The 25,230-nt window shown below is 37.6% G+C and overlaps 1 protein-coding gene across 1 annotated transcript; it reads left to right on the top strand.

The window, feature by feature from the left end:
• The first annotated feature begins 728 nt into the window (after positions 1-728).
• CALB1 (calbindin 1) lies at positions 729-21,950 on the top strand. The gene is made up of 11 exons (XM_065903217.1): positions 729-1,044; positions 1,553-1,629; positions 5,686-5,760; positions 14,354-14,437; positions 14,543-14,599; positions 17,881-17,958; positions 18,644-18,699; positions 18,789-18,828; positions 18,956-19,009; positions 19,879-19,950; positions 20,294-21,950. The coding sequence occupies exons 1-11, from the start codon at positions 966-968 to the stop codon at positions 20,405-20,407; spliced, it is 786 nt and encodes a 261-aa protein (XP_065759289.1). The 5' UTR covers positions 729-965; the 3' UTR covers positions 20,408-21,950.
• Positions 21,951-25,230: the final 3,280 nt, after the last annotated feature.

Below are 25,230 nucleotides of genomic sequence, written 5' to 3'. Positions count from 1 at the left end.
ATTTGCTAAGTCTTTCTACACCCAAAAGAAGTAAACCACAGTATCTCTAAAGATCATTTCCTTCTCCTTACATTTTATGATTTTATAGTTTAAATTCTGTCACTTTTCAATTATAATTCTGCTTCAAGTTGAAAGAAACATCATCCTGGTTTCTCATATTGGCAAGTCTTGTTTATATAAACAATCTTAACAAATACTCACGTGATGGTCTTCAACAAGCACAAAATAGAGTAGCTATTGATACCAATAGATTCATTGCATATGTTCATCAACTTAATCTAATATTTGCTAAATTTTCACCTGACTCTGTTCAAACAAATATCAAAATGTCTTGGAGAAATCACACACACACAGAGGCACAGACACAATATAAGCATCCTTTATGTGGTTCTACCCTTCATTAGCTTTCCTCTTCCATCTGCAAATCAAAACCTCTTCACACACGATATTTCACTATATTCTTCAGGAAAAAGATCCCTTTCGGTCCCGAGAATGTGGAGGGAAATGAGTGTTTTCAGCAACCTGGCTCTAAGCTAAGGATTTCCCACCACCTGCTGCTTTCTGCACTTCACAACCAGAGCTCCAGCTCGCTTTCCTGGGAGGAGAGGAGGAGACGGGAAGGGAGGGGTGGAAGGTTGCTGCGTGCAAGAGGCGGGATTGAGGGATGGGAGGCCGGGGCAGGCGTGGCCCGGCCCGAGTGCGGGATAAATACGAGAGCGGGAGCCGGGGCGCACAGAGGACTCCCGGGGACGCCTGAGCCGAGCAGCACCGAGGACAGCGACTGGCGGCGCCGGCGCCCTGCCTTCCCTTCTCCTGCAGCCCGGGATTTCTTCTTACACACAGACACACACACTTTCACGCTCGCGCACGTGCACAGACACACACGCACCTATACCCTGAGGCTCCCACCCCACTTCAGCGCGGACACACACATACTCCACGCAGACCACCCACTCCGCTCTACGATGGCAGAATCCCACCTGCAGTCATCTCTGATCACAGCCTCACAGTTTTTTGAGATCTGGCTTCATTTCGACGCTGACGGTGATTATCTTTCATCTTTTTAACTGTTCGAAGAACCTTGTCCCACCCTTTTCCTTTCCTTGAGCCTCCTGATCCGATTATCCTTCATTTCTTTTCTTTGCTTCTTCCCCCATCTCCCTAATCTGTCTCCAGTTGGCTGCCAACCATGAACTTTCAAGTTTATGTGATGTTTCTATGTTATCCCAAAACCTTGAAAGTTTTTTTCTTTCCCTCTCCAAGGATGATACTAATAGAAGGTGGGGGGCTGGGGTGGAGGGGAGCGAGAGTGGGAGACCCTACCCTGCAAAATTTCTGCGGCTACACTCATCACCCCAACCATCCTCCTTTGCCCTAGTGGGTCTCTCCCAGGAGGGGACCGCTGCCCTGTCGTGTATCTTTTGCGGGTTAATCAATATTGAGGCCAAGATAGGACCTCTCCGGTGGCCGGAGAATAGCTGTTGTGGAAATTGAACGGGGAAGAAACTTAGCTTGCAATGTCTGACAATTGGGGGCTTCTTTGTCTTTACAGGAAGTGGTTACCTGGAAGGAAAGGAGCTTCAGAACCTGATTCACGAGCTCCAGCAGGCGCGGAAGAAGGCTGGTTTGGTAGGTTGAAGTTTGCAAGGGAGGAAAGAGACCTTTGCCCTTGAATAAATATCCTAGCATTCTCATAAAGAACTAGCGAAATCAAACGGTTTCCGGGAACGTAAACATTTATTTACTGAAAAGGGGAGAAAGAGTGCCTTTTGAAATTGTGTAGGGAGAAAGAGAGGGAGGAGGGGGAGACGCAGAGACAAGGGAGAGAGAGAGAAATTCCTTAAAGGGAAAAAGCCCTACAATATGAAATCAGAGCTTTTAAAAGATTGTGTACTTGTATTTTAATCGTACTTAAAAGGAAAGTGTGGGTGAGACCTGTTAGCATATCACCACCTCTTCTATTGAGTTCAGTTAGGTAATTTTTAACCTCTCTTTAATAGCCTGAAAAGTAAAGGAGTAGAAATACATTTCTGCCCCTTGGAGGTCAGGAAACCAATCTGCAGATTATGGTCTCTTATTCTATTGCCAATTATTATTCTTGTAATGTTGATGTGGTTGGAGTGAGGAGAAAATGTCCTTCCTCACTGGGGGTTAATTTGTACAACTTTGCAACATAATAATGAGCAAGAAATTTAGCAAAAAGGGGATTCATTTCTGTTGTGAGGAAGAAAATCAAAAGTTAGAGATGTAAAAAGTAATTTTAAGAACTTCACACATTTTAAACATGCAAAGTGATTCTCTAACGGGAAGCAATTAGTGGCATTTTGAAAATAAGCTATATTTGTAATTTAAACTATCAGTTAATTTTTACTAATTATGAATAACTTCCTTTAGGCATAAATTAGCCTGTTAAGAAATGATATTGTCAGCATAGAGATTTTACATTATATATAAACAAATATATATGAAGATACAAAGATATATCTTTAGAGGAAAATATAATTGCGTGAGCTTTTAGCAAATCACCACCTCCAACACTGAGTTATATACATAATAGTATACACAAATATGGGCTTCCCTGGTGGCTCAGATGGTAAAGAATCTGCCTGCAATGCAGGAGACCTGGGTTCGATCCCTGGGTCAGAAAAATCCCCTGGAGAAGCGGGTAGCAACCCACTCCAGTATTCTTGCCTGGAGAAACCCTTGGACAGAGGAGCCTGGCGGGCTGTGGTCCGAGGGATCACAAAGAGTTGGACAGACTGTGAAGTATGGTGATACATACATATATCTATACATATCATTCACTAATAGTCACCTTTTTGTTCTATCTAAATTGAAAATTGTGTGGCACACATCTCTGTACAACATGTCAAAAGAACGCCTACCCCTCCAGGCTCCTCTGTCCATGGGAATCTCCAGGCAAGAATACTGGAGTGGGTTGCCATGCCCTCCTCCAGGGGATCTTCCCGGCCCAGGGATTGAACCCAGGTTTCCCGCATTGCAGTCGGATTCTTTACCTTCTGAGCCACCAGGGAAGCCCAAGAATAGCCTATCCCTTCTCCAGGGGATCTTCCCAACCCAGGAATTGAACAGGGGTCTTCTGCATTGCTGCAGGCGGATTCTTTACCAGCTGAGCTATCAGGGAAGCTCCAAAAGAATGCCAGAGAACACTGAAATGATTTATAATGCATTAAAAGCTATCAGTTGCTAAAATCCAGTGATTTAAATCAAATTGATTTAAAACCAGAGAACACTCTGGGACCCTGGGTCAGGAAGATCCCCTGGAGAAGGAAATGGCAACCCACTCCAGTATTCTTGCCTGAGAACCCCAGGGACAGAGGAGCCTGGCGGGCTACAGTCCACGGGGTCACAAAGAGTCGGACACAACTGAGCACGCACATGACACTCTGGGAATTGTTTTACCAGGTTTGATGTTACATAAATTTCAAAGTGTAATAGGATGAGATCAAATAAAATTGAAAATGTTTTATATACTCTCTCCATACCATCTTAAACATTACCATGTAAATAAATTCATGCAATATTATCATTATAGATCTATGTATCTTTGACTAATGATACAAAACATTTTCTTCTACAGTTAAAATACATATATCTAAAATATCTGGTTGGGAAATCTTTCTTACCATAAAACTTCTAATTAAAACCTTTAAAGATGTTTCCAGCAGCTAAATGATTATATTTTAATTTTCCTAGAAGCAATTTTAATATGTATTTTCAGCTTAGAAATTCAGGAATTTAGAAACTCTATACATGTTTTCAGATATTTCTTTTCCTCTTCCCATTTTAATACATATACTTTTTGTAAACAATGACTTGTTAGAGTTTTTTAAATTTTAGATCTTAATTATTTTTTTTTACTGCTAAGTTTCCAATCTTAGAATATTGGAAGATGTTATTGTTGAATTATAATCCAATAATACCAAGTCTGAGCACAGGTTCAGGATTATATCAAGTTGCTTAATAGCTTGATTATTATAATATAGGTTTGAATAGCTAAAATCTAAATTAAGATATGAGTTAAAACATTCATGTACTAGACAAATATTTCACTACTGGCCTCACTGTATTAAATCAACTTTTATCTATTTTTTCTTCTCTTTTTTTTTAGAACTTAAATGTTGAACTTATAAACCAGGTTTCTTTGCATTTCTAGCAATAGGATAACAGGTTTTACTGTATTAATGGAAAAATTATTTGGCTTAGCATATTAATAATGTGAAATTTCAAAATTTCACTAATATTAGCTGTAGGTGAATATAACATTAATGAAATATAATAACTCAATATACTTTCAGAACTAGCATTTTTAAAATTTGCATTTTTTTTTATAAAGCTTTAACTTATTATCATTATCATTGTAATTATGTTTTGCACTGTTTAAGGTAATAAAGGCAAGTTGAAATTAATCCATATTGAAAGGGGTTTTTTAAGCCTATTTTAAGCTGCTTAGCTACTATTTGTTACCTTCTATTAAAGATATTTACTTTAACCAAAGTAGGATTTTGTAACACTGATAATAATAATACTCAGCCTCAGTTTAGTCCTCACACTCTATTAAGATATTTATCCCTAGAGCAAATGTGTGTGATAGATGCTATCACCATCTTGTTAGTTATGATAAAAACTAAGACCTTAATTTACTTTTCCAAGGACACAGAATAGGACATTCATAAAGGCTGACCTATTTTGCATCGGCTTCAGTTAATGCAATAGGGCTATTTTAAATGGGCTATGTTGAGGACCCAAGGGTATAAATCCAACTTCCTGAATACTAGTTCTATCTATGTTCAGGTCATTAGTTTACTGTTCAGAGCTATCTGTTCTGTCAATATGTGAAGAGGTTATGTAAGCAATAGAATAGATTGAAAAAGATAAGTCAAACGAGATGAAAGCTTTCACTTTGTCCCTCTTGAATATATCTTCTGTACTAACTAAATGGGAGCAAGAACATCCTCTCGGTAGAAAATGGAAACAAGGAAACACTGGAGAACTGCTCCCTAAATTACCCTTGGAGGCAAAGATCTTCAGCATACAGTCAGTAATCCAAACTAAGGTCATCAGTGTCGCCTGTTTCTAATGAAAGTACAGATTGGTTGAGTCATTTTCGTTAATCTGACACAAATTCTGATTTTTAATTTGTAAAAGCATTTCTTCCACACTGGAAACTATCTTTGTTTACAAATGCGTTGCTTTTTAACATTCACATTTGCTTGTCCAAATTGAAAACACAATATTAACTTCCATGGATAAAGCATGTTATAATAAGGAATATGTTATAGGATAATTAGTACAGCAATATAAAATAATCTTCCCGGAAGCAAGTAGTGTTAAGGTACATTCACAAGGATCACTATATTTAAATTCACTAAAGGCTATGAACAGAATAATTCTGACTACATTATTAAAAGATAACGTATTCTCAAAACTAATAATAGAAGATAAATCATAATGACTGATTCAGAAATTATGTCTCTCATTTCAAACCAGTAAAACTGGTGCATTAGTTATATCCTAGTATTCATGAAAAGGTTAATCAATATGCATAATTCTAAGTGGTCCTAATTCCAGTTTTTCTTTGTAACAAGTTATTAGCATGATAACAAGTATACTGTTTGCTTTTTTAAAAAAACCTTCTTCTTACCTGGCTTGTTATAATTTTAGGAGTTATCACCTGAGATGAAAACTTTTGTGGATCAGTATGGACAAAGAGATGATGGAAAAATAGGAATTGTAGAGGTAAGGAACTTATGCATTGTTCTCATATAGTTTTAATAAGGGAGCTTTTTGGAGTTGCATTCAGCTCAAACATGATAGGCAAAACCTGTTCTAAGAGGCTTATTTTACTTAAGTAACATGCTATCTTTTGTTCAGAGATATAAAATCAAAAACTGCTCAGAAATGAAACAGACCTAAGAATTTTCATAATCCAAGCTGAAATTTAACATATTACGAAACTAAGACCTAAAGAAGTCAAATGATTTGTCTCTAGCTATGCAATTGTCTGCTGGCCCTGGTGCAGTTAGAGATTCAGGTCTCCAACTTCTGGATGAGTACTCGTCCTATTACGTTACCAGCCTCAGTTCAATAAAACGCTAACCAAGAACCATGGTTCGCTGGTATTTCTTATTAACAGTGCAGACTTTTCTGTTAGAATATAAAATGAACTATTTGCAGTCCCTAAAGATGATATGGCAAAAAATTGCATCTTGTTTTCTGAAGTTCCATTTTAAATTGCCAGTTGGCCGTGTAAAAATACAAGAACTTAAAGTGAGTGAATATTTTATGATGTGTAGGTATAGTTTTCTTTTGAGTCTTTAAAAGTTGAAACTTGGGTGTCAAATCTTATCTTTTCCTAGTGAGGACAACTTTTTTGTCTATGAATCAAGGAAGCAAAACTTTGACTATACATTAACTCTTTTGCATTCTTCAAATATGTGAAGATATGTGAAACAGTACTTTTACTTTTATAAAATCTAATGTCTCAGCTACTTTCTTTATCTCTGCAACTCATTAGAGAAATTGAGTGGATAACTTTGTCCATAAAAATTAATAAGGTCATAGTTTAAAATATATCAAATAATAGACATAATTATGTTCTTTATATAATGTTCCTAGTGTATTAGATTGGGAAGTATTCTTAGTCATAATTTACCTTTGATTCAGAGAACTAACCTGGTTTTCAAAAATTGATGTTATAGGACACCAGTGATGTCAATGTGAAATATACTTATTTTTAAACAGTTACTACAAATAGAGTTAAAGAAGGACATACTATTATTATCTTTGTAATTAAAATATTTCCCTGGAGTATACACTTTTCCTTTTGCCTATGCATAACTCATTACTATATAAATAGATAAATTAATAGTAATGGGACTTATAGATTGACATAGAGGCCAACTAATCAAGATATGAATCATCACAGATAAAAAATAACATTGAAATGAACATAAATGAGATGACATAAATCTAATTATTCAAAACTAGTCAGAAATTCTGAAATCAGTGAGATTATAGATGTGGCTATTTGAGAGTTTGGCATACTTTATAATTCTAGTACAGGAAAGACTGTCATCTTGTATTTAATGTATTTCACTTTAAGGACTCTAATGGACTCAGCTATTTTTAATTTCTTCAGTGACCCTAGGTTGCAACAGTAGCACAAAAAGCATGGATCTTATTCACATAGATTCTATATTTTTAAAAGGATAAGATGAATAAATCTATTTTGAATCTATATTTTACTGCATGTTATATGGAATAACCATTTATGAAGTATTATTTGAGGTCTAATTTGAATGAGAAGCTAGGAGTTACTACCAGATACATTTTCCTAGAGATTTGATGTAGGGAATTTCCATAGAAGCTTGGGAAAGAAACTGCTACATGAAAGAAAAGGATTTCTGTGTGAGGAAAGATAGAGATAGTTAACAGAAGAGAATGAAGAAGTTAATGAAGACTGAAATGAAGACTTGAGGAACTTTTATAGCAATAACAGTAAGAAAGAGAATTTTCATTTATTTGTATGACATTACACAATTATGGAACCCACTCCAGCACTCTTGCCTGGCGAATCCCATGGATACAGGAGCCTGGATGGCTATAGTCCAGGGCAAAGAGTCGGACATGACTGAAGGGCCTGAGGACGCACACAATTATGGAGTGTTTTCAAACATGTGATCTCATTTGATCCTCATAACAAAATAAAATATACTTATAGTTGAGGAAAACTGTAGCTTAAATAGAATTTCAGCCACTTTCTTTTAAACCACTCAGCCTTTTCTTTCTTTTTTTTTTTTTTTTTGCAATTAATAATCCACATATTTTCTGCATCAAAAGAAAATATTTTCAAGCTTCTGTTCATTGATTACTTATGGCAAGGCTTAAATTTAGCCAGGTTGAACGGGGATGCACAAAGTATAGAGAAGTTATTTGACCCAATCACTTGAAACATGATTTGGGAAGAACTGTCAATCAGTGAAAGCAAAAAGAGTTTAAAGGAAGAGAAGGGAACCCACATAAGACTTAATTAGAAAGTTTAATTATTCCAGGACATGGAACTTATTGTTGCATGGGACCCAGAGGAAAAGTTAACCAAGATTTCTCACTTTAAGGGTAAAGAAATCGAAGCTCAGAAAGGTTGAATGATGTGTCTAAGATCCCACTGGCAAGGGGTGACAGAACATTTATACAGGCCTAGAGCTGACTCTGATTCCAGAATGCTTTTTATTAATCAGAGTTATCAGCCAAGACACAGAAGGAAATGAGGAGGGTCAGTACTTGGAGGAACGAGAAGGAGAGAATGGGGGAACAGGGAAGAGATTGCTGCTGTAGTTGACATGCAGGTTGATCGTACTTAACCTGGTTACAGAGGAGGGATGAGAGGAAAGGAGAGATTCCGAAAAATCATTGGAGAAAAGGAATTGAGAGCTACAGATTACATGTGCAAAATGGAGAAACGGAGAATGGGGAATGCCTGAATTTATAATGTGCCCTCTGGTGTCACCAGTAAGTTGTGTTAAGTCAAGTTCATCCTTTCTGTTTTCCGATCTGACACATATCACTTGCTAAGAAATCCTATATATAACATGGAACATAAATACACGAATTTCAGCCAGCTTTGAAGGAATAAAAAAAAAAACAGGTTTTCCAAAATTTATAATAGTTTACAGATTCCCATCAGCTCACATCAAGTGCACCATAACTTTCATGTTCAAAGGGAAAAGAGATTAGATTTGCTTATGTATTGCCCGCTTAGTAGGCGTATTCAGGGGCTCATCAAAATCTAATCAAAGTAAACCAAATGGCATTTATGTGGTAGTCTGCTTTCCAGGTCAAAGTGACTTGGCTTTAATTGAATGTGTTGTTCAAAAGATCAGAAAATAGAGTGGGTAACTTTCAAACTTGTGTTTTAAAGAAGTTGACTGACACTTTCCAACAACATGCTTTTACTACCTAGACATGTAAAAAGAAGGGTAATGTATGAATATGCTTTCTTATGAACTTTTAAGTTTCATGTCTTTTAAATAGATTTTCAAATTCACATAAATACAGCTTGATAATAAAGAGATTGTTGATACAAACTCAAAACAGGAACTCTGAAATTCTGAGATAATTTAACAAATACCATGACAGTCAAAATGTTCTAAATTTATTCAGACTAATAGCTCTATTGCAGAGAAGATTGATTAAAATAGTCAAAGAGGGAGACTGAATGATTTAGCAGATAATAGAAATTCCTTCTCTGGTGCTCACATTAAGTATAGATGTTTCCCTTAGCTGGATGTCAAATCTGCAAACTTTTCACCTGATTGCTAGGGCATGGTATGAGAAAATAGCATCCTCTCGAGTTTTACTGTGTCTATTTGTCCAGGTCAGTGCATCCACCGGAAAAATAGATCTGAAAGCTATTTCAGTTGTAAAATTGTAATAACCCTCCCAGGGAAGCAGGCATTTTTCTAGACTTTCCTTCTTTTCTTGATAGTGGGATTTAAGCATGTAAGTTTAACCATAATAAATGTAATTTTTTAAATAGTAAGCTAGTTTTCTACCTCAGGCTTCCCTGGTGATTCAGCAGTAAAAAATTCACCTGCAATGCAGGAGGCTTGCAGGAGATGAGGGTTCAATCCCTGGGTCAGGAGTATACCCTGGAGGAGGAAATGGCAACCCACACCAGGATTCTTGCCTGGAAAATTCCAAGGACAGAGGAGCCTGGCGGGCTACAGTCCATGAGGTTGTAAAGAATTGGACACGCCTGAGCGACTAAGCATACACAGTTTTCTACCTCAGAGTTCGGGGAAATGACTGACAATAGAATCTGATTTAGAACTTCATTCTTGATAGATTTTTTAAAATAGCTTATTAAGACTGAAGATTTTAATGGAGGGTGATAGTTAAAGGACAAGACTCTCAAAATCAAAAAGTGAGACTGATTTCAAATCTGGCTCCAACTATAAGCTCTGTGATAGCAGGTCATTTACCTTCTCTGAGCCTCTGTTTCCTTGGCTGTGAACGTGGATGACATGAATATCAACATCAGATAACACCTGTCAAAAATAGATAAGCCCTGGTACACTATAAAAACTCAACAAATATACTTGCTATTATTATTAAAAATAAAAATATTTCATTAGAAAATTTATGCCATTTTTCTTAATGTCAATCTTTTCCCCACTCTTATAACTTGTCAAATTCAAATTATTAAATTCAACTAGCCTTTAATTTGTGTGAAAAGATCATTTGCCTTTTAAATTTCCCAATTTCCTGGACTCACTTCTCATTGGCTAGAAAAATATTTCTTTGGCTTCCAAACCAAGAAAGTGAATGTTTTACTAATATGTGTTGAAAGAATCTAACATGCACCAAGATTGTCTTCAGAAATTATGCCTTGTGAGTGCTTTAAAAGATAGACCTCAGGCATTTCTATTTCTTGTAAAGTTGTCCTTCACATGCCCTCTCCCAGCACCTAGCGTGTAGCTTTACCACTGTAGTTATCTCTTGCTTTGAAATTGTCTGAAACCAGATTTTTCATTATCTGCCTCCCTGTAAAGTTCTTACTGTCAGTGACTATGAAGCCCCAGCATGCGGTCTAGAGCCTTGCAGGTTCTGAATCGTGGCGACGTGAGCCACAGCAAGAGATTTCAACCTAATCCAAAACACAGTCGAGAGCTCCATATTAGGGCTGGGAATAGAAGAGAGGTGGTGAAGATCCCTGCTCTGGGACAGGTTGGCTCCTTTGGGGACCGTATCTGAGTTAAGAGAAGCAATGAGGAAGTTTATTAGGAAGTGCCTGTCCAAGGGAAATAAAAGAACAAAGCTGGGCAGAGCGAGATGTTGGGCTGTGATACAGTCTCAACTTTGGCTGACCTCACAGTGAGCTCTGAACTGGGACAACCCTTCAGAGATGTCCCAAGTTTTGAGTGCGAGAGCTAGGTTTTATATCCCCATGTGCATCTTGGGGTCACAGCTCTCGGCAGCCCAGGTAATCTCCCCAAGAGACCTGCCAGCTGAGACCACAACAAGACTCCTAGCACCTAAGAGGACTCTGATGGTGGTCACAGTGGCCACCCAACCCCATCCACAGCTTAGCAGCAAGCTATTTGAATTCTCGCAGCCTCTGCTGATCCTGGATGGTCAACTGCCTTCATTCGTTGGTTGAGTAAAATATCTATGGAAATTCTTGCAGGCGCCAGGCAAAGAAACATTAATTAAGTCACAGACCCTTTCCTCAAGATGTACATAGACTGAAAGAGAAGACAGGCAAGTAGAGAGAAATTTTTGCCTTCCCACTCTCAGTGACAAGGAATCAATTTTTGTAAATGAAGCTTTGAAAGATTCTCCTAGTAGCCACAGTTATGTCTTCCATTCATTTCCTTGCTTCTTTTAACTCTCTTCTCCAACCCATAATAAAGTTTTGAGAGTTTATAAAAAAGCAGGCAGGCAGATTGAAAATTAAGAAATCCTCAATAATCTTGGAACAAATAATACAGGATACTACTGTTGGCAACAGTGACTTAGCAAAATAGAGGCAACAACAGCCCTACTTGACAGCGTCTATAAAAGACCTCAGCCACCTTGTAGACATGGTCTAGAGTCAACAGCTGGAGAGTTACTGCCCCCAGCTCTGAAATTTGAATATTGATTCGTATGCTTTCCCTAGTGGTCCAGTGATTAGGACTAGATGCTTTCACTGCCAAGGGTCTGGGTTCAATCCCTGGTCCAGGAACTAAGATCCCACAAACCACATGATGTGGCAAAAAAAATACACACACAAAAAGATGATTTGTTATGTTATTTGTTTGTTGTGAAGGAGCTTCCCTCATAGCTCAGTCGGTTAAGAGTCTGCCTGCAATGTGGGAGAATGGGGTTCGATCCCTGGGTTGGGAGATCCCCTGGAGAAGGAAATGGCAACCTCCTCCAGTATTCTTGCCTGGAGAATCCCTTGGACAGAGGAGCCTGGTGGGCTACAGTCCATGTAGCTGCAGAGAATCAGACATGACTTAGCAACTGAGCACATAGCCACATCTTATCCACACGTACTTATTGCTTCTTTCTTAGTGGCTGGTTTGTCTTTTGACAGTGTTTTATGTGTTTAAGACTCATTGCTAATGTCTATAAAATATGATGGCACTGATAAAAAATAAAGGAAAAAATATGATGGCACTGTATTGAGTTTAACATTAACAGCTCAATTAAATTAAAAGATTGACTATGTTGCATGTAGATATAATATTTATTTTATTATAATTAAACCAACTAGGACCAAAATAGCAGGGGTGAAGAAATATACATCTATACTAAACATGAAGAGCAATTTTACCTTCTCTATATTTGACATTCTTAGAGACCTCTGGACTTTATGCAAGTTATGTGAAGTTTAACTTTTGAAACAAAAGAGGTTAAAATTTCCCTAATTTTACATGTGGTCCTTGCTTGCTAGTTCTGTCTTTTAGTTTTTCTGTTTTTTATCTATTTGATGGGTTTTGATAAGTAGACTTTTTAAGAAAAATTATGATTTTGTTCAAAACAATGTACAGTAATTTTGAAAATCCAGGCAATATAGAAAATCACAATGAAGATAAAAAATCTGCTCACTACAAATCATGTTAAGTAGGTATTTTTAATGAAGTAAAATTATTAACCAATTCCAAACATTTATGTCAAGTAGCTAACATGCTGAGCACCACACCAAGTATTCAGGGGATGCAGACAAAGAATAGTCTTTGCCCTCCTGAAATGGGTGGTCTATGGGTAGGTCTACCAAAAGCTTACAAAGTGGTATCTGACAATTTACATACCAATAAGGAAAGAGTTGGCACTGGCTATTTCCTGTTTCCTAAATTAATGCTTGCATTAACACATAACCACACTAGTGACCTTTGTTTGGAAATAAGAAAATGTTTTCTGACAGTCATAGCAAACATCCTAATAAGATATCTGACTCTGCCCCTTCCTTTCATCCCATTATTAGTGCCTGAATGAGTCTAATTTGAGATATTATTTCAAAGATCTAAAAACAAGATAAGTTAAAGGACATATACAGCATAAAGAAGCTGAGGTTACTTGCATACGAGATAGAATGATGCATTTTATATTTTAAATTTTTTAATGGACCTAAAAGGACAATTTTTTTTCAAGTGTGAGAGTCTTAAATAATTTGGTAGACTTTTGGCATGTATACTGACCTAAAGGTTAATCTAGTCCACAGGTTTTTTAGTCTAAAATTCACAGATGAGGGTCCATGCCTGTACTTCAGGGGATTCACCAACTTCTGGAAATTAGATGAAATATAGTGTTGTAGGTTCATTCTTTAATGGTGAAGATGCAGTGATTCTAACAGATTCTCAAAGTCATTTTGAACCCAATACATTTAAGAGACACTGGTTTCTATTTCAACTCCTCATTTTAAGTGAGGAGCATGCTAAGTTCCAGAAACGGCTGAGGGAGTTGCTGGGGACCACAGCTAATTAGCAGCTGCCCAGGAATAGAGCACACACCTTCATTAGGCCATCAGTCCAGCTCCCAGCCCCCCTGCGCACAATAGATAGATTGTACTCATCTTCAAATGGGATCTGGAGTCCTTCCCGTCTCAAAAAAAAAAAAAAAAAAAAAAAAAGGAGCACTGAAGTTACAAAATGAGATCTTAGGAGAAATGTCATCCGGTCACTCAAGGGAGATCATCAAATAAAATTTAAGCCCTGGACTCAAGCAACGGATGTCCTTTTAGCAGACGCCAAACATTTGAGAACTGATATTCCCTATTACCATTCAGCTCCCACTGTTCACTGTTAAGTGTCTTTTCCCATCTCTCTCTATTGTTTTACAATTGTCCTGAGTTTATATTGCATTGCATCTCTTAACAAGCTTTCTCCTCCGACTTCAGAATTCATTTTTGGCCTTGTGTCCTCTCTGCTACGTTCATATCTCTCAGCTTCTTCTTTTATGAAATGTAGGGCCCCACATCATCCTCTGGGTCCTCACAGGAAAAGACGTGATCTGTGGCACGGGAAAGATGCAGGGGTCGAGCCATGGGATGAGTCCGCTCGTGTGTCTAGCGATGAGAAGTGTCAGCCACGCTTCCTTGAGCTCCCTGGGCATGCCTGCTGCAGCCTCCTCGCTGACCCGAGAACCGGTCCCTCCAGGGCAGCAAGCGCTGCAAAACACCATGGCACTTTGTAGGGACAAAGTATCCGAAGGGGAAAATCGATGGCCATGTAGCTCCTCTCCTAGTTTTCTGGGTAATAAAATTACGGTCAAGCAAAACTAAGAGCAGGGAATGAGAGAGACTTGCGTTCAAGATCCTTTCACCAGCTTCGTCCATCTTTTCCAGCTGGCTCACGTGTTACCCACAGAGGAGAACTTCCTGCTGCTTTTCCGATGCCAGCAGCTGAAGTCCTGCGAGGAGTTCATGAAGGTAGGGAAACCTCTGCCCCCGAGTGATATCTTCAGATATCTGAAAGTAGGGACACTGTGACCTTTTCTAATGTGTTTGCTCTTCCTTATCCAAAATTATTTACAGACATGGAGAAAATATGATACTGATCACAGCGGCTTCATAGAAACTGAGGAGCTTAAGGTAAGCAAACAAAAATGTGCACATTTTTCCTTTCAAATATAACTATGAGTTTTGTAGTTGTTTTTTTTTTTAAAGAATATATGATGGTACACTAAGCCAAATAAGTCAGATTATTTTCGTTAAAATTTGACATTTTATTTCATAAGTTAAACAACTATATAGACGTCTCTTTAAAGATAAAGAAACAACTCTTGGACACCAGTTGTATGCCAGGCACTTTATACATATCTTATTTAATCTTCATGTGAGTTCTGTGGGATTAATGTTACCTCAGTAAGGAAAAAAGGGAAGAGAAATTAAGCGATGAACTGAAGCCTACACGGAACAGGGCATACAGCTGTGATCTGTGAACTAGTTTGCTTCCAAGGCCCCTGGCTTACTGCATCTCAGTAACAACAAGAAAAACAAAGTCTTCATATAATCAAACTTCTGAAAAACTGTAACTTTGAAAATGAATTCAGCAATTCATATCTCAGAAATGTACATAGGAGCTGGTAGGAGAGGAGGGAGATAGGAAGGAAAAGGTAAGGAGATCTGAAATCAAGTCTTGTCTCTGGACAAATCTCTTTATCATTCTGCCTCATTTTTTCATCCTTTATTTGAGGGTAGTAACAGCTACCTCTCAATTTACTGTGAGGCTCAAGTAAGATGTTACATCTGAAAGATTTTGTGAAATACAGGTAATATAAATTATATTATCCATGAACTCAATAATTTACTAGCCTTTCAGAAATACAAAACCATCTTTCTCTCATTTCTCTAAATTGACCTCAATACTTCTCAGTCTGAAAGACTCTATTTTCTCTATCTTTAGGATATAGAATAACTAAAAGAGAAACAAATATTGAGCACCCGCTATGTGGCAGGCATAATACTAGATGCTTAAAATGTATTTTGACATTTAATCCTCAAACGAAAATTTGCAGGGGGGGTATTATAATTCCCATTATACAAACAAACAAACTGTAATTCAGAGAAATGAGCTAATTTTTCAAGAGTACTCAGCTGCTTGGGAAAAGAACCTGACCTTGGACATAGAATATCTGATAATAGTAATAATTTTTTTCCCCACAACATCAAAAGTTTTCAGCTTTAGTCACCAAGAGTTACCTCTTGTGCTGTTATGTATGTAGGGAAACATGAAAATCAAACATGGTTTCCTGATCATAGTTTAACATTGTTTGAGTTACACGTGTTTGTATAATTGAGGGCTTCCCAGGTAGCACTAGTGGTAAGGAATCTGCCTGCCAACGCAGGAGACTCAAGAGATGTGGGTTCAATACTTGGATCGGGAAGATCCCCTGGAGGAGGCCACGGCAACCCACCCCAGTGTTCTTGCCTGGAGAATCCCGTGGACGGAGAAGCTTGGCGGGCTACAGTCCATGGGGTCCCCCAGACTGAAACTACTTAGCGCACATGTGTAATCACAAAATTGCTAAAGCATGTAGGACTAACAACACTTAAAAATGCAAACATTTTTCACGTGAAATCACCAAAAACTATATTTTTCACAAATTTGTAATTCAGCAACCCACAAGGTGACAGTTAAATTACTGTGTTTTTATTCTACTGGACCAAAAAAATTCTTTTGAAAATCATTTCAAGTTTCTAATGAAACTTTAGCTCATTTCCAATACTGACCTTCTTTGTTCTAAATTTTATTCTCAGAAGAGATTCTAAATAGAAGTACTTCTCTCTGGGGAATTGTGAAGATAAGTCGGCATTCTTTTTTAATGGATCTTTCAAGAAAGCTAATTTTAAGATTTCATAATGGAGTAAAACACTGCTTGCTCTCAGACATGACTTTGAATCTCAGCGTCCTGAAGTTTCTCCCAGGCTATTTTTGTGACCACGATTTTAGTCTCTGATGAGGATTTTTAACCCAATTAGTCTCTGACAAAAGCCTCATATGGTTCAAAAATAAAATTCATCCCCAACAGATAACTTTGAATTGTCTATGCTTCACTTTGAATTTTAAGTGGAATGTTTGAAGTGAAAATAAATTTATGAAACCAAGAAAAAAGTCTCCTTCCTTGAAAACAATGAAGTTAGATCATCCCAGCAGAACTAGAAAGTTTGGGAGGGAGATAAATATCAAAGCTGAAGAAACCCAATCCTTCAGTAATGTCTTAACATATCAGCTCAGTTTTCCATAATTGCAGTAATTCATTTTCTGAACAAATAAAGAAATTGCAAATGAACAGCACTAGACAAAGTGAAAAACTATTATATTCTTAAGTACTTACATTGTCATTTATGTGGCAAGCTTTTGAAAGCTATTATTTGATTTATTTCTCCGGTAAAAAAATTAAAATCACTCCTAAACTCCAACTGTCAAATTAATAATCATCTTTTTTTCCCCATCCTTTCCATATTAATTTCTACTTTGATGTGATTCATATCCTTCAAGAATTAGGTAACGCCTGCAGCCAACTATTTTAGTTTGAACAGTCAGGTGAAACATTCTAACCAAGGTGCTTTGGACTGCATCGAACCTAAAAGCTAATCCAGCTTCTAGTGAAATGTGCTTCATACTGGCTATACACTGATACAGAAATACAGATTGTAAGGGCAGAAAATGCACTTGAAATTAAGGGTAGATCTCCACCTTGTATACTAATAATCGTTCACATACCTCAGAAAGGTATAGGGGATCCATTCTGTTTCTTGGGCTTCCCAAGTAGCTCATAAGCAAAGAACCTGCTTGCCAATGCAGGCGACATACGAGACACAGGATCGATCAATCCCTGCAGGAGGGCATGGCAACCCACTCCAGTACTCTTGCCTGGAGAATCAACCCCGTGGACAGAGGAGCCGGGCGGGCTACAGTCCATAGGGTCACAAAGAGTTGGACATGACTGAAATGACTTGGCATGCACCCAGGCATAGTGTTTCTTATTTCTTGGAGAAGAATCACATGAGAATCTGTGAAGATACCATTAGGAAGAAATGCATCCATTGGGCTAGCTGGCTTTGTAAGTTTTTACTCTGAGTCCTACATGGTGCACAATCTAACTTCTCTTTAAATTGAAATCATAAACACATAGCATGCCATAGCATGGTCTGACCCATCAGCCCTCAGTAAAAGGCGGATGTCATGCCTGTCAAACGCAGCATCACTGCTGGATGCCAAGAGGACCTCTCTTCTAATGTCCTCCTTTCATCCAGTCCTATTCTCAAAAAGAGGCTTTCTTTGTATTCTTGGGGTGTTCCATTCCAAGGCAGGCTGTAAAGAAAGCAGATTATTATTGATGAACTTTATCTGTTTTTTGTCTTAACAGAACTTTCTAAAGGACTTGCTGGAAAAAGCAAACAAGACTGTTGATGATACAAAACTGGCTGAGTATACAGACCTAATGGTAAGACTGATCTTGAAAAGATTATAGCCAAGAGCCTATGAACTATTACGGTGTTCTGGCTAATTCCCAAGACTACACAGGATGAAATAAATAAACCATGGTGTGGGCATTATATGCATACATGTATCGTTTCACTTGAAAAGTGAAATACCTATGAAGCTTCTACCTTGTAAGGCTAGCTTCAAGGCTTCTTGTATGAGTGTTTCCTTTCTTGTGGAGTTACATAATTTTCATCTATCAAAAGATCACTTACTCAAAAATTTATTCTGTAAGGATTGATTCATATTTTCTGTTTATACTCTTTGATGCTGTAAAAGAGGAAAACAAAGTAAATATTCATTTTCCTATTATTATTTGGAAAGTTTCGGGATGTGTTATGTAGTGCCAGACACCATATCTCCCACATCTTGATACATACAAACACATATTTGCAAGAAAAATAAACAATAATGTTCCAGAAGTCTAGCGTAAGATCACTTTTACTCTATTTTATATTGCTGTGATAAACTTTGGTAATTGACAAGTCATAGAATTGAAATTTTGCACTGAAAGTTTAATAAATGCTAGTTTCTAGAATTTTGCCACCTATATAGGTAATTGATTACTCAAACTTCTTTATTTTGAATTGCCTTCTCTATGCAACAAATATTTTTTTTAATACAAAATAATGCCTTCTGTCTTTCAGCTGAAACTGTTTGATTCAAATAATGATGGGAAGCTGGAATTAACTGAGATGGCCAGGTGAGTTTAGGAACTATGCAAATATTATCATTATAAGCTGACCTTTGCTAAAAATCTAATGTAGTTATATAATGTTTTTCTCTTAAAAGATTACTACCAGTGCAGGAGAATTTTCTTCTTAAATTTCAGGTATTTCTCTTTTTCTCTACCATACATAACATTTCTCAAAAGGTTAAAATGTGGGATATCTGCCAAGGGAAGCACAATGAAATATAATTGTAGCATTTTAATCTTTGCCCTCTTCTCTATCATCTAGGGAGTCAAAATGTGTGGGAAAGAGTTCAATAAAGCTTTTGAGTTATACGATCAGGTAAAAAAAAAAAAGTGTTTCTTATCTGTAATTTTATTTTTTAGAAAAATTTGGAACATGCTCAAAAAGGGAAAAAGCCTCAAACTCAAGGTTATATTTAAAGAAACATGAACTATTAAAATTACTCAGCCAATTTATTCTTGTCATAGGAAATGAATTACGTTATATCCCAAATTAGACGAATTTGATTCAAATCCCATGCTACAATTTATCTCCTGTGAACTGTGAATAAGATACCAAACTCCTCTGATCCTTAATTTCCTCATTGGTAACCAAGAGAGAATAATAGTCTGCAGGGTAGAATGAGGGTTGAGCTAGATGGAAATATCCTGCAGGGATTCTCCCACGTAGGGTATAGTGAGATCACGTGTGTGAGGAAAGGTTGTGCATGACGTCAGTAGTTAACACGCTTTGTTCCTTCTAGTTTCTCTCCTCCTGGACCAGGCCAGTCCCCTGGAGGCCCTAGTACAGCTCTCCCACTGCATAAGGTGATAATGGCCCGCCTCTATTACTGGCTGGGAATATACTTTCCCCTCGCCTGTCCTCCCTCCAGCGAAACACTTGTGATTAATTTCTTACTTCAACGAGAGGTAGTGATATTGTTAACATACAGGGAAATAGTAAATGTAAAATCGCGTTGAAAATTTCAAAGCATTTTACAAATGTAAGGTGCTGAATGAGAGGAAATTCGTATCCATTTTGGAACTTTGGAGCAGTTAAAAATTTGAGGCTCTGACCTACGAGGTTAGTATATCTGCCAAATTTGCAGTAGGCAGATTTTCTGAGGATTTCAATTATTTCCATTTTACTACCTTTGCCTTTTTTATGGATGAGGTTGCTTACATATTATTTTATTACCCCTCCCATAGGATGGCAATGGATACATAGATGAAAATGAACTGGATGCTTTACTGAAGGATCTGTGTGAGAAAAATAAACAGGTAATCTAGTTACCTTGCCATTTCCTTCTTAAGCAAACTTGATGGATCCATCCAGATGCAACCACACATCTACTTTGGAGAATCTACTTTAAAACTTTATAGAGGAGAAGAAGTAGATTTCAGTTCTTAACTTGATTTCATACTGGTCTGAATCAGTGTTTAACTGTGATAAATAGATTTGAAAATCTACCTTGTGATTTATTCACATTTGTATAAGAGTTTAATCTAACTCTTCTTAATGGATTGGTATAACAAGCAGTTCTGTCTTGTATTTTATTACTTGACAGTGGTTAATTCACTTCCACGTTTAATTGGATTATAATACCGTCTATGTCCTATTTAGGATCTGGATATTAATAATATTCCAACATACAAGAAAAGTATAATGGCTTTATCGGATGGAGGGAAGCTGTACCGAACGGATCTGGCTCTCATTCTCTCTGCTGGTGACAACTAGGGTTGAGGCCATTACCACTCATTAGTGACACATTGTCCCTAAAAGATAATTGTGCACCATAAGGATGTAGGCTGTCTTTTCTTTTGTATCTGTAAATTTAACTGCATATAGACAATTATCCAAGATCTGTGGCACACTCTTTTCAGATTGTTTCTATACTCTTTGTAATGTACAGTTTTTGTAACCATATGACTGAAAAGGAGGATGTCTATGCTTAGGCCAGTCGATACACCCAATGAAAAAAAAATAACCTAACAATTCTTCCTTCTGTACATGTCGTTGGACAAGACTTCCCTCAGAAATCCACCAGGATTCGTCTCTAAAATCCTAGTCTCTGATGTGTGTCTATTGAATAGAAGGATGATACATAACAAGCTAAGCATTCTTATTTCAGACAATCTGAAGTCTGCCCAACAAAATGGTTCTAAGCTGTATTTCCAATTGGAAGAAATGTGCTTTTGCATCTAAAATACCAAACTATCAATCAAGAGTTAATCACGGCTCTATGAGGTTAATAGTCTCACTTCACTGGGCAAGAATTTAGTGAATCAGCAATACTTCTACTGCTTGAATTCTTATCAATCTACTGGTTCAAGTTGATTTGATGACAAGGAAAGGCAGACAATGCATAGATCTACCTAATTCTCCGTTTGTATTTGTATTTATAAGTCTGCTGTCAAAGAGTATGACCTCAACCCATTTTCTAACTGGTTTCATGTCCTGCAGCCTATAATTATTCTAGGAAACAGCTGTTTTATGTCATAGTCTATGTACTATCTGATTAAATTATATATCAAGTATCCTGGTGTTTACTTTGCATACTTCTTGGATTTTCTTTCTGTGTAGAACTGTTCTTCTCCACCAAGGGTAACTGTTGCCTCTGAAAATAATTTTTTTCTGAATACGACAGTCCTATTTTTACTACATAAGTGAATTTTAAGGTAAAATTCATGGCACCCTGATTATTGAATGTTACACAAACAATTTTGTCTATTCTGTGAATTCTATATTTCATACTGATCAGCATTCAAACTAGTTCTATTTCTATCTGCAGATAGTTTCAAATGAGTTAAAAAGAACATCTGGAAAGAAATGCTAATGCAATCATTTATCTTATTTAGCAAGGGTAATTCTAAAACATTCTCTTGACACACATTCAAGCCACAGTTTCATATATTTGTAGCTAGAACATACTATACTGGTTATAGTTGACATGTCATGCTTGGTGATTTCTCATTTTTTGATTGTGAAGCAGGGAACTATGAGAGATGTGTCTCTGAAATTTATAGTCACTACCAAAGAGTCAATGGTTCTGGATCACTTTGAATGTTGCCAGTCTATAAATTCATCACTGATTTTCTCAATTCATATAAATAACAAAAAGTGAGGTATTTCTTTCCCCCAAGAATGAACAGAAAAGAGATTGCCAAAAAATAAAATTTATCATATGATTTCAGTGGTAGACTGGCTTTGCTTTTAGTGTGTAAATGGAAGCACTGGACTTAGGCTGAATTTAACTACTAAGAATAAATAAAAATGAAAATAACTTTAATAATTTCTTGTATTTTTGTTTTCTTCCTCAAAAAAGTCAGTGAACATGTAACCCATGATCAATCCATGGGAAATGTAGGTTACCAAAATTATTACATCCTAAGACATCTAATGGGCTTCCGTGGTGGCTCAGATGGTAAAAATTTTTGCCTGCAATGCGGGAGACCTGGGTTTGATCCCTGGGTCGGGAAAATCCCCTGGAGAAGAATGGCACCCCACTCCAATATTCTTACCTGGAGAATCCCCACGAACAGAAGAGCCTGGTGGGATACAGTCCATGGGGGTGCAAAGAGTCGGACATGACTGAGCGACTAAACACAGCACAAGACGTTTAAATAAATGTACACCTGCCTGACTCATTATTATTGAACTATGGGATGCCTCATTGAATTAATAGGTGTCTCTGACATTAAGATTTACAAAGGAATCTCAACAAACATAATCAAATATTTCTTCATGAAAGATGTTCTCTAGAGGAGTAGGAAGAGTATGCAGAATTTCCCTACATTTCATCTGTGGGTGAACAGCTGTTCATTGTAAAGTATACATCATAACTAGACCAAGTTTGGTACTCTTACAATAATAACAAGGAAAAAGAAAGAAAAGCAACAACAAAAATTCTGATGGGAGTATGTCTGAGGGAATGTCTTAGAGTGCTGACAGTAATAAGGGCCACAAATTGAGCACCAGGCCTATCAGGGTGGACTTTAACTCCTTTGCACTCCCAGGGAAAATTCTTACAACTCGGCTAAATTAGTCACAATTACATATAGGTGACAGGCCAGCCTCCCGGAACAGAGAACAGAACCAAGAATGGAAAATGAATCTGAAAGAACAAATGTAAGATAGCTTGTATAACACCTTCCTCATATCACGAAATCCATTCCAAGTATGTTACCAGTCTAAATGGGAAGTGTATGCAGACAGCAAGAGAATATCTCTAATACTTTAAGCATGGAAAAATTCCTTAACCAATTATGAAAAAGCAGACTGAAAAATTGAACTCTATTAAAATTAAGAACTCTGTTCCCAAAAATATACTATTAAGAGAGCAAAGTTGTTTGTAGCTTGAAAAACCAAACACCAGCGTGTGAAAAGGTATTCATGTTGGCTCACAGTCTTGAGAGTTTCCCAGGTGAAACCCCAAACTGGCTCCAATACTCAGAGGGCATGAAGGAACCTCAGAAAGAGGCAGACCACTCCAGGCTGGTAGGTGGCAGTTTAGTAAGGAAGGAAATTGACATACAAGTCTTGGCTGGGATATTAAGTGAGTAGACCTCCACACTCACCCACCCGAATCTGAGAGTTTCCATAGAGCCTTGACCCTGGGTTCGGTCATGCATTCAAGCCCGGTGGTCTCACAGTACCTTAGTCGTGGCTGAAATAGCTCTGGTGCAGGAATGTCAACTGGACATTCCAGGAAGGAGGGAGTGAGGAGCCTGGACTCAGCTCCTGGGTCAACCTGCAGTCAAGTCCACCTGATGACTTCCTTCAACAATTTGTAACACTGACAAAGGTACAAATATATAAACATTGTTTCCAAAAGATAATGTTTATATTTAACACAACATAAAAATGTGTAAGAAAGCCGAACAGGCATTTCACAAATAAAAAGATATCTAACTATCCAAAATAAACATAAAATAATCAGCTTTATTAGTTGTCAGGAAAAATCAAATTAAAATAAGTGGAATACCATGCACTCACCAGAGAGGCTAAAGTTAAAGAGGTTTTTGAATGCCAAGTATTGGTGAGGTTGTGGCACAGTGAACATGTTTACACACTGCTTGGGGGGAAGTTAAGTTGTGAAGACCTTGAAAAGCCATTTGGCAGTATCTACTAAATTTGAATGCACTTATACTTCATGGGCTTCCCAGGTGGCTCAGTGGTAAAGAATCTGCCTGATGATGCAAGAGACACAAGAGATGCAGGTTTGATCCCTGGGTCAGGAAGATCCCCTGGAGGAGGGCATGGCAACCTGCTCTAGCTCCAGTATTCTTGCCTGGAGAATTTCACGAACAGAGCCTGGCGGGTTACACTTTATTGGGTTGCAGAGACACGACCGAGTGACAAAGTACACACACACTTCACAATCCAGAAATGTCACTTTTAGGCTCAGCAACCTAACAGAGAAAGGTGTGTGTGTCTTCAAAAAAAAAAAAAAAAAAAAAGGATGCTTAAAGCAAGCAGCATCATATTTGACACAACCCAAACTAGAAACAATCCAATGTCTACCAACAGCAGAACAAATAAACTGGTATATTCCTATGGTGAAATGTTAGAGACCAATGAGAATGAGCACAGGGGACAAGCCTATACATGGACATCACCAGATAGTCAACACTGAAATCAAACTGATTACATTCTTTGCAGCCAAAGATGGAGAAGCTCTATAGAGTCAGCAAAAACAAGACCGAGAACTGACTGTGGCTCCCACCATGAGCTCATTATTGCAAAATTCAGGCTCAAATTGAAGAAAGTAGAGAAAAACACTAAGCCATCCAGGTATGACCTAAATCAAATCCCTCATGACCATACAGTGGAAGTGAGAAATAGATTCAAGGGATTAGATCTGACAGAGTGCCTGAAGAACTATGGACAGGGGTTCACAACATTATACAGGAGGTGGTGTCCAAAACCATTCTCAAGAAAAAGAAATATAAGAAGCCAAAGTGGTTGTCTGAGGAGGTCTTACAAATAGCTGAGAAAAGATGAGAAATGAAAGGCAAAGAAGAAAAGGAAGGATACACCCATATGAATGCAGTGTTCCGGAGAATAGCAAGGAGAGATAAAAAAGCCTTTCTCAGTGATCAGTACAAAGAAATAGAGGAAAACAATAGAATGGGAAAGACTAGAGATCTCTTCAAGAAAATTAGAGATACCAAGGGAACATTTCATGCAAAGATGGGCTCAATAAAGGACAGAAATGGTATGGACTTAACAGAAGTAAAAGGTATTAAGAAAAGGTGGCAAGAATACACAGAAGATCTATACAAAAAAGATCTTAATGACCCAGATAACCATGATGGTTCAATCACTCACCTAGAGTCAGACATCCAGGGGTGTGAAGTCAAGTGGGCCTTAGGAAGCATCACTACGAACAAAGCTGGTGGAGGTTATGGAATTCTAGCTGAGGTATTTCGAATCCTAAAAGATGATACTGTTGAAGTGCTGCACTCAATATGTCAGCAAATTTGGAAAACTCAGCAGTGGACACGGGATGGAAAAGTCAGTTTCCTTCCCAAAGAAGGGCAATGCCAAAGAGTGTTCAA

The sequence above is a fragment of the Muntiacus reevesi genome, chromosome 12 (genome assembly GCF_963930625.1).
Source record: "Muntiacus reevesi chromosome 12, mMunRee1.1, whole genome shotgun sequence".
Taxonomy (NCBI): Eukaryota; Metazoa; Chordata; class Mammalia; order Artiodactyla; family Cervidae; genus Muntiacus; species Muntiacus reevesi.
Note: the sequence above shows the minus strand (reverse complement) of the source record. Positions and strands in the feature narration are given on the sequence as shown.

Excerpts from the sequence above, each read along its gene's own strand:
- CALB1 (XM_065903217.1), top strand. The coding sequence starts at position 966 with ATGGCAGAATCCCACCTGCAGTCATCTCTGATCACAGCCTCACAGTTT. Across the intron at positions 14,438-14,542 it reads CCTGCGAGGAGTTCATGAAG|ACATGGAGAAAATATGATAC; the intron begins GTAGGGAAACCT and ends AATTATTTACAG. Across the intron at positions 19,951-20,293 it reads TGTGTGAGAAAAATAAACAG|GATCTGGATATTAATAATAT; the intron begins GTAATCTAGTTA and ends TGTCCTATTTAG.